Source organism: Neopelma chrysocephalum, unplaced genomic scaffold (assembly GCF_003984885.1).
Source record: "Neopelma chrysocephalum unplaced genomic scaffold, ASM398488v2 Primary Assembly neopelma1_65, whole genome shotgun sequence".
NCBI lineage: Eukaryota > Metazoa > Chordata > Aves > Passeriformes > Pipridae > Neopelma > Neopelma chrysocephalum.
In genome coordinates, this window is record NW_020897722.1 from 1244053 (window position 1) to 1254034 (window position 9982).

General features: G+C 56.3%; 1 protein-coding gene and 1 long non-coding RNA gene across 2 annotated transcripts; both read right to left on the reverse strand.

The window, feature by feature from the left end:
• Window positions 1-244: 244 nt before the first annotated feature.
• LOC113967726 lies at window positions 245-1573 on the reverse strand. The gene is made up of 3 exons (XR_003534274.1): window positions 1471-1573; window positions 948-1018; window positions 245-437 (listed from the first exon to the last, which is right to left on the reverse strand). It is a non-coding gene; the product is annotated as an uncharacterized LOC113967726 (long non-coding RNA).
• A 5167-nt stretch (window positions 1574-6740) lies between these two features.
• On the reverse strand, window positions 6741-9884 carry MRPL28 (mitochondrial ribosomal protein L28). The gene is made up of 5 exons (XM_027683882.1): window positions 9520-9884; window positions 9286-9438; window positions 8304-8438; window positions 7600-7686; window positions 6741-7159 (listed from the first exon to the last, which is right to left on the reverse strand). Exons 1-5 carry the CDS (start codon window positions 9805-9807, stop codon window positions 7082-7084), a joined length of 741 nt encoding a protein of 246 aa, XP_027539683.1. The 5' UTR covers window positions 9808-9884; the 3' UTR covers window positions 6741-7081.
• Between the last annotated feature and the right edge of the window lie 98 nt (window positions 9885-9982).

Sequence of the window (9982 nt, forward strand, 5' to 3'; positions counted from 1 at the left end):
CAGGGTCTTGTCACCCTCCTCCCTGTTTTCCCACCACTGCCTTCCCCTCTTGCCACTGGGGACCTCCTGGTCCCTCCACAAGGGACCCACCGCCTGCTCCTCCTCTCAGAGAGCGGCTCCACAAACTCCCTGAGCAAAAGTACTTCCACAGAGCCCTGCAAAGGCCTTAATTCACCTTTTTCTGCAGTGTATCATACAGAAAACAAGGGAAAACCAGTAACAGGTGACACAGCGTTCACAGAGGAGAGGGACGCTCAGCAGGGCAAGCAGATCTGGGCACAGGTGATTTTCCACCTCTGCACTTCTGGATCTGCACATCCCAGGACCATCTGGCTGGGTGGAAACCTGCTATCCCAGTGCCTGCATCCAAGGAGATTTCCCCCAGTTTTCGGTGCTGGCACACAGGTCCCACACTTCAAATCAGTGGTAGAGAACTGCTGTAAGAAGAAAAAGCAACGGCTACTGATTTCTAGAGGAAAAGCCTCACAGCAAGACTTGAAGCTCAGTGTTAAAAAGACTGAGAGGTTAAAGTGTGAGAAAGAGGAGAAGATCCCAGGTATGGAGAAGCCCTGCACTGGGAGCAGAGTGTGACAAGGCTCCATTCCCAAGGCTGGAGCAAGGCCAGCTTGAAGTTAGGAGTAACTTTCCACCCCTTGAAAGTTCCCAAATCCTTGCATGGCTTTTAGGAGGAGGATTTAATTGAAGTCAGATCTTTGCCCAGACTCGGAACTGCAGGGACAGATCATAAGGAATAAAAAAACAATGGACACATGGATAGTGATGGACTGTGTGGGCAGAGTCACCTCACATCCTGCTGGGCAGGTGAGACTCAGACGGGAAAATCCACTTGGGTCTCCCAGCACATGCAGGAGGGGTCCATATTAAGGGCTGTCAAGGAAATTAAGGTGCCTTGGAATGTGTGGGCGAGTCCCCATGGGAATAAATACCTGGTTGAAGCACAAAGTGGGCATCCTGCAGTGGTGGGAAGGGCAGGGCAGCCCCAAGGGCTCTGGAACAGCTGGGAAAGAGGAGGTGGCTGGGTTTGCTGAGGATCTCTGGTTGCTCAGGACAGTATAAAGACTGGCCAGGAGGAGCTCAAAAGCACCTTACAGGACTGTCCAGGGGGTTAAACAGCAGAGTCCAGCCTTTAAAAAGGCACACAAGGAAAGCCAGCCTGGCTGTACAGCAGCGAGCTGAACTGTCCTCCTGACATGGAGCAGACTCTGCTTACAGGGATGAATAATCCAGTGATGGCTGGGAAACCCCAGCACGGTGCTGGATGGTTCTGATACATGGGGTGAGGATGCAGCTCCATGAAATGCCTGCTCCATCCCTCAGACCCTGAGGTCACCCCAGGGATGAGCTCTGCCCATCCCGGCCCCATCCACGCCCAGAGCGCTGCTGGAAAAGCCCACTTTGTGCTGCTCCCTTTTCCCCAGCATCTCCTGTCCCACATGCTCCCTCCACCACCTTTCACTCCAGCTTGGGGGACACGTCCCAGGGAGCACCAGGATGCAAGGATCTTCTCCAAGCAGCCCCATCCCTGGGTACCCAGAGCCTGTGGGAGCAGAGCTCTCCTTCTGTCTCAGAAATGCCATTTTCTGTGTTTGTGAGTGCTCTGACTGACCTGAACCAGCACCATTTCCAGCGTTACCATGGCGATGGCTGCCTGGAAGAGCCTTGCAATGGATGCACAGAACAGAGATCAAGCCAGGCAAAGGCCCCTGTGGCCAGTCTGGAGCTGACACAGCTGCTCCTTGCCCCCCCAGCCCTCCCTCCTGCAGCCAAGGAACCCACCCTGACCCCTTGGTGTGTGGCAGGAGCTGGGGATGGAGGTAATTCCACATATCCATCTGTGCTCAGTGTGCCCGGCTCGCCTGGTCCAGCAGCCCCAGCCCAGCTCAGCACATGGCTGCAGGAGGGATTGCAGCAGGAACACCTCAGGGAGTAGATGCTTTGGGTGATTAATTTGCATATGTAGATTTTATGAGTTGTTTTTTCTTTCTTATGACTCCTTACCATAAAAGCTAAGCTCCCATGTCCCTCTCCACCTCTCCTCCTCTCTCCCCAGGCTCCATCAGACTCTGTGGCTGGCAGCAGGATGGTCTCACCTGGCTGTGTCACCCTGAGCCATGTGTCCTGCCCACGGCAGGAGACAGCACTCTGTGACCATCAGACCACCAGCTTTGCTGTGACACAGCTGGCCATTCCCTCTCCTGCCTCATCCCCTGCAGGGCTGGGACAGCTGGCCAGGATGAGCAGAGTGTCAGGAACCAGCAGAACTGGCAATGCCAGCAATCACTCATGGGCCTTCTGCTGGGCACAGCCCCAGGGATGCCCATGCAGTGCTGGGTTGTTGCTGCTCCACTTTGCTGGGCTCTGGGTGATCCAGCGTGCAGCCAAGGGCTCCATCCTGCCATCCCTGCCCACAGCCACTGCTGGAGGTGATGGCTTGGCCCTCGAGACAATTCCTTGGGAGAAGAGAGCACAGCCTGTGGCTGCAGAAGGAGGTTCAGGCAGGATGGTGACTGTCCATACCCTCGAGGAAGGAGGGAGCAGAGCTGCTGGATTCCCTCTGCCCCTGCCCAGACACAGCCCTGCAGCTGGGAGCTGGTGTTCCTCAGGTCCTGACTCACCCCCTCCTCGAGCTGGTGGCTGCTTCGCAGGGAGGAACTCTCTTGCAGAAGCTGCAGCACGGATCAGTGAGGTTGGGAGGACCTCTGGAGGTGTCAGCCCAGGCTCCTGCTCTGAGCAGAACTGGCTGCAAGGCTCCAGGGGGTCACTCAGCATCTCCCCCTGTCCTTTTGAAAACCTCCAAGGACAGAGGTGCCACCACCTCTCCAGACCCTGTCCCAGGACTGCACCACCCTCCTGGGGAAGCTTTTCCTTGTGTCCAGCCAGCATTTCCCACATCAATCCCTATGGCCTTCTGCCCTTCCCTTTGCAATGAGCCTGGCTCCATCTTGATCCTAAAAATCCAGAATGATTTGTCACAAGAGTTACTCACTGGCAGAGCCACCAGGATGTTTATCCTTGCCTCTAAACACCACAGAGCAAATCCCAAGGAGTGAGCAAAGCTGTGGGAGTGAGCACAGCACGTATCCCCAGCCCCAACAGCCTCAGCATCCCAGTCCAGCTGCCTGGTAGGAATCAAGCCCCATTTCATTTGAAAACAAACACCACAGCAGTGTTTGAAAGGATTTGCTGGAATTGCCCAGGTGAGTTTCTAACTCTCATCTGTTCTAAATAAACTCCATAGGATGTGGGATGACTTTCAGGCTACATTTTGACCTGTGCTGACACCGGGTTTGGGATGATTCACAGCATTCCTAAAAGTCACATCCTTTTGCAATGGCAACTCCAAACCAAGAATCTCCAAGCCAGGAGGGAAAAGACAGGCTTACCTATGAGACCAGCAGGAAAGGCAGGGACATGATGCTTTTGCTAATACTCCCCAAATATTCCTCTGTTTAAGTACAGAGAGGTTAGTTGGGAATTTACAAGGAAAATGGTGTTTAATTCATGAATGGACAAGGAAGTGAGTTTGTTGAGAAACACAGCCTTCACCTCAAGCTGGTTTTTGGATCCATGACTTGTTGGGAATCATGAGTGAAACAGACAAAATTCAAATGTTGATTCAAGATCCCGGCCCTCAGAATTCAGAACTGTGCAGTCTGTACTTGTGTCCTGCCACTGCTAAACAGCAGGATTAGTCCATCCCACTCAAGGCCTTTCCAGTTTAGGTGCTTTCCCCAATTAACCTTTTCCTCTACTTTATTACTTTGCAGTACTGGGTTTGGGGATGGTTCCACACCAAGCCCCCTCCACAGCTGGCACATGGGACCAAATATCACGTTCCAAGGGGCAGTTCCATGTTTGTGGCTTTGCTGGGACTGTTAAAGAGAATGGCATGTTTTTGTCACCTGAGGAACAAATTAAACAGGAATCCCTCAGTCCTGGACTGACCTTCTACCTTCCCAGCTACCAGCACTTGTGCCTCTCCCAGCCTGCCACTTGCCTTCCTTCTGTTGCAGTCTCAGTGAGATCATTTTCCCTGTTCCCCCTTCCAAGCAGTGCTATCCCAGCCTTGTCTTTAGCTGCCAAGCCCAAGGTGACCCCGGACAGGGCGCTCTGGCAGTTTGTTGGTGGCTGTCACGTCCTTGCCAGCTGCCTGCTCTCTGCTCCCAGCCCGGTGTCGGTATTTGCAGCACACGTTTGCAGGGCCTGGGATCCTCAGGATCCTCCAACACTCTCAGTGCCTGGCCTCGGGCCAGGAGCAGTGGGTTGGTGACCTTTGTGGAAGCCCGAGGCAGTGCTCAGGTCTGAGCTTTGCTTGGCAGCCAGGCCCTGCCCCTGTCCTGGGGTGGAGCTACAACCTCAAGCTGACAGCACCCAACTTGCACCCATGGGTTTGTGGCATCTGTGCTTCCTGGGAGCACGTTGTAATGGAAAAGTACCAGCTCCTCTGACCCCCCCTTGTCAGGGAAGTGCAGGAACCGGCCAGCTGCCAGACTGAGCTCAACTAGACAGGGAAACACCACCACCACCACCACCTTCCCCCAGGCAGAACCAAGCTCTCTGGCTGCAGCCAGGGCTGCAGATCAGCAGGTGTAAAACCAGGACAGGTCTAACACTGTGTCCTGAGCTGTTCCTCCACCTCCTCAAGGGAGCCTGGCTGGGGGTGTCATAGCCCAGACTACCCCAAATGCTGCACAGGGGCTCCCTCCCCACCTGAGGCATTTGGTTCTGTGCCCAGCAGAGGGGCAGCCAGCTCTGTGTGCTCCAACTCTGCTTCCTTGGAGCCTGCAGCACCCCTGGTCCACAGCTTCCAGTTTTCCTCAAGGCAGCAGAGCACTCCATGAAAGAACATCCTTGGGGGGAACCTCCTGGCCACATGCAACATGGGTGTAAGGAAAAGAGCAAGGGCAAGGTTTCTCAGCAAAGGCAGGATGAGAGAATGGAGGGCTCCAGCTGAGAAGTCAGGATTCTCCACATCCCTCTTCCCACAGAGAAGCTCCCGCTGCACTCTCGCAGTGCCTCTGTCAGCACCCCTTGCACCCAGTGTGACAGGAGCTCCCCCCCAGGTCTGGCCAAAAGCTCCTTCTACCCCTCATCACCCAGCAAACCTTCCCCAGGCTGCAGATCCTGCACAGTGAGCAGCACTAAGGACAGTCAGGTCCAAGGACAGGCAGCACTGGCTAGGGGAGGACACACAGCCAGAGCTCCCAGCCCCAACCCTCCCACCCCTGCTCCAGAGCAGCAGCTCCTAATTGCCCCCCCAGCCATCCCAAACAGCCCCCTCACTGCTGGGAGCTGTGAGGCACCCGGGACCCCCACAGGGCTGAGAGCAGGACCCAGGCAGGCGCCAGCCGGGCTCGAGGGGCCGGGGCTGTGCCGGCACGTTCCAGCAGAGCCATGGAGGGGGGGCAGGACAGAGCCACGGTCTGGAGCTTTGCTGGGAGCTGCATTAAAATGCATGAGCTGCGCTGGCCCTAATGATGAGCAGAGCTGTCAAACAAGGAGCTTGTCCCAGCTAATTATCTCTAACGAGGGCAGAGTGTCAGGGTCCCCGAGGAGCTGGGCAGCAGCTTCCCACTCAGCTCAGTTGCAGCAGAGAGAGGAGATAAGCAAATCTCATTGTGCTGGCCTAGCTGCACAATCATTAATTAGGCAAATGTGACCTTCTGTGCCAGTTTGCTCTTGAGAACCTGGACTCACTGGAGCCGGGACACACAGGCTGGAAACATCCCAGCTTTTGCCACCCAACCTGTCCCTCCCGTGCCCCTGCAGAGGCAGCACAGCCTCAGCCTGGCAGCCCTAACCAGCCAGCCCTACCAGTCAGGGGCTGTGCCACACTCCCCTGGGGGGCTCAAGTACCCCTGGGGAGGGCTCCAGCCCCTTCCCTGGCCCAAGGAGCAGCAGAGAAGTCTGATCTTCATGAAATGCTGTTTAGATCACATTCAACTCAACCATGTCCCTCACCCCAACCCCCAGCACAGCCCTGCAGAGGCTCTGTGCTTACCCAGTGCCTGCCTCTGCACCTCCTCTCCCCCAAATCTTTAAGGCACTGGGTGCCACTCCCCCGTGGTCCTACTGCACTCCAGTGCAGAGGGGACGAACCACACACTGCTCTACAAGCCCAGTTTCTCTTTCCTCAGCCACTGTGGCTCACAAATGGAGCAGTGCACTTGCCCTGATGAGCCAGAGAGGGGGAACATGTCTCAGCCCAAGACATGGTTAAAGGAGAAGTCTCTTCTGGGGGCAAGTAATGATCCAGAGATACAGCTCACAAAAGGTCCAGCCTGCAAGCTCTGTGCTTGTCCCTCCCCTCAGAGCTGAGGGGAGAGGGGGAGAGGCTGGTTTTGATCCACCCAGAAACTCACTGCAGGACCACGAAGCTTCCAAACAACACCAGGGACACACAGTGCTGTTCACCAGCCTGTAATTATGCCAAGTGCTTTGCACTCCCTTGTTGCCAGACAGCAGCAAAGGCTTCAACACCCATTTCAACTACATTTGTACAAAATAAAAGATTTAAAAGTCACCAATTTCGAAGAGAAACAGTGCAGTAACCCAGAGGTTAGTGAGCTGTGTGGCCCAGCCCCACCTGCTGAGGCAGGGGTTTGAGGTCACACTTTTGGGGGCACAACCATCTCTGCTGCACAAGGCTGGGGACTGATCTGAGTCACACCAGCACAGTGTCTCACAGTCCCTGCTATAACACACTAATGGGCAGTAAGTATCAGAGAAAAGTTAGAAAAGTTTACTGATATTCCCAAAATATATTTCATTTTATATCATGATCAAGCTCTCAACAGCAGCCAACTGCTTGTACAGGCAAAAAAACCACACTAAGTCAGTCTGACAGGAAGGCTCTCAGAGGCCACAGCACAGAAACTCCTTCCTCAGCCCACAGGAGCAGGTCCTCACTGAATTTAAGCTGTCATTAGACTTCAATAACATGCTCCTGGGCACACTCTTCACGTGGCCCCTTCCCCACCAGTGTGGTTCAGACAGGAGACCCACTGAACCCCACAGCTCCATCCACAGCAGGGGTTCTGCTCCAAAAGTTTGTTTTCTTCTACTGTTTCTGGGCTGCCTGTTCTTTCAGTCGGTTGACGAGCTCCTCAGCATACACCTTGAAGAGTGGGACAGGGTCCTGCAACAGAGCAGAGGAGACACCACTGAGGAGTGAACCTGAGCAGTGCAGTGGGGAGCCCAGGGAGTGCTGACAGGTAAAACCAGAGGAAGATGTGACCAGGCTTTCTTCACTGGCTGATCCTCCAGCCACGGCTGCTGCTCAGCTCTCTAGTCCTCCCTCAGAGATGACAGGCACCTGTGTGGGACATTCAGCAGCTTCCCCAGTCCTGACAGCACATGAGAAACATCAGCAGCTCCCAGGGATCCCTTTCCTTCTAAAAAGCTTCCCTCCCTCCCCTCGTTGCCCACCATCAGAGTTGCCTGAAGCACTTGGGTGAACATATCCCTGAAGAAGCTGGAGCCCCACAGGGTTTGTGGCTCAGGAGTGCTCAGGCTGCTCAGCTCAGCTGGATGTGCAGCCACAACACCTCAGTGCTAAGCACTGCCTCAGGAACTCACCTTTTTTTCCAGGAGCCTCTGTTTTTCTATGGCTTCTACCAAACTCAAGCCAACCCATTCAGCTTCCTCTTCGGGGATCACAAATTCCTGTGGTAAAAGGAGGAGCAGGTGGTACAATCTTTGCAGATGACCAAGATACAAATCCTCTCTATGCCCAGGACATAAAGATGATCCAGTAAGAACATAACTGTGGACAAATCTTATAACACTCTTCCCTCGTTTCTGGCAACCAAAGCCCACTTCCCTGCTCTCCTCTTTCCTTAGCAGGGGTCCTGCTTTATCTGATCTGTAGTTGCAGCTCTCTTTTGTGTAGTTCTGGGGCTGTTTCTCGGCACAGCTCCACGGACTGTGGGTGCTGGTGATGTTTCCACGCTGGCAACCACCCCCAGCTCACAAAACTGAACAGCCCAGGGGCACTCTGGGCTCCTCACTGCAGGGTCAGTACAAATCCTCACTGCTTTGGCAGTGCCAGCTCCTACCTGTGCTTATTGCAGACCCTCACTGATCTCAAATCACAGCAAAACTACTGCTTGTTGTGCTCCTAAATGGTGAGCACAGAGACTGGGAACCCACAGAGAGACAAGGAAAACCTGGTGATGTTTAGATTTTCTCTGCCTACACCCTGGAGCACCAACACTGGTGGTGATTGGGGCACCACCAGCCTGGACAAACCCCAGGGCAGAAACAGCAGGCCAGGAACCCACCTTGTACTTGTCATAGATGGCCTCTCTCTTGGCTGGGTCGTTGGGATGCAGGCTGGGATCCCTCCGTGCCAGGCGCAGCAGCATCGTCCGCTTCAGGTCCATCCCCAGCTTCGAGCACATGTCAGCTTTGGGGGTCTGGGGAAAGAGAGCTGGGGTCAAACTGCACCCAGGGACCAGCTGACAGGGGACACGCCGGTCTGCCAGCACTCAGACAGCACTGGAAAGTTATCCATGCACTGCAAAGGTGCTCAGGACACACGTTGTGAGAGCGGAAAGATCCGCTGGGTTTGTTCTGGAGCCACTTTGATCATGGTTCTGGTTTTTAATATCAAGAGCTCCAGTCAAGAGGGTATTAAAGGCTGGGAGCTTTAGGCTTGCACTAAAACATTAACAGCAGCAGCTGTTCAGCCTGGAGGAGACTGGGGAGACACCACTCAGCCCACTTTCCTGGGGAGCCTCTTCCAGCACCCAACTACCCTCTGGGTGAAGAACCTTTCCCTGATATCAAACCCAACCTCCCGACACAACTTTGTGCCATCTCCATGAGTATGTTGAGGTGGAACTTCATGTGTTTTAGTTAGTCCATCACTCCTCTGCACCTTCCTCAGAAGGGGCAGTGGGGAGGGGCAGCTCCAATCTCTGCTCTGTGTGAGCAGTGCCAGGGCCCAGGGAACGGCTGGAGCTGTGCCAGGGCAGGGTTAGGTTCGATATCAGGGGAAGGTTCTTCCCCCAGAGGGTGGCTGGGCACTGAACAGGCTCCCCAGGGTGGTGGTCATGACCCCAAGGCTGCCAGAGCTCAAGGAGTGTTTGGACAAGGCTCTCAGGGACAGGGTGGGATTGTTGGGGTGTCCTGTGCAGGGCCAGGAGTTGGACTCATGATCCTTGTGGGTCCCTCCCAGCTCGGGACATTCTGACTCTGTTCTATCACCCCCCAGCCCGCAGGGGCACAGCCCCACCAGCTGCACCGGGAGCCCTTGAGCACCTTGAGGATGTAGAAGTCGAAGCCGAAGGCGGCGTCGATGAGGTCGAGGGTGCGCATGGTGACGGTGATGGTCAGCGTGGCGTCCAGGATCTCGCTGTAGAACTGCCGCTGGAACAGCTGCGGCTTCCACGTCTTGGGCAGCCTGGTGGAGAGCTGGGCACGGCCGGGCCGTCAGGGACGGGGCCGTTCTCCCGGTCCCCCCCGCGGCCCCGGTGACCCCGGCCCGGCGCTCACCTTGTCGTTCCGCGCGTATCGGAAGCCGCGCACCCAGCCCTCCCCGCCCCACAGCCCCTCGTTGGCGGCGGGCGGGAAGTACACGGGCACCGGCACGTCCTGCACGCGCTCGCGGGCCCCGGTGCGCGGGTTGCGCCGGTAGCGCTGGCCGTGCGGCCGCCAGTGCACCGGCGTGGGCGGCGTGTCGTCCTCCAGCGAGGCCAGGTAGTGCTGCGGCAGCCGCGCGCAGATGCCCTCCCGCAGACGCAGCGCCTGCCAAAGCCGCGGCGGGACCCGGTGCAGCGGCATCGCCCCCGGACCCGGCACCGACCACCGGCACCGGGACGCACCGCCGGCACCGACCGCCGGCACCGCCGCTTCCGCTTCCGCCCCGCCGCCGCGGGTGGGGCGCGACGGCGGCCGCGAGGGGCCGCGCCGCGCCCGCGTTTCGCCTGGTCGGTGCGAGGGGATGGCGCCCTGGGGA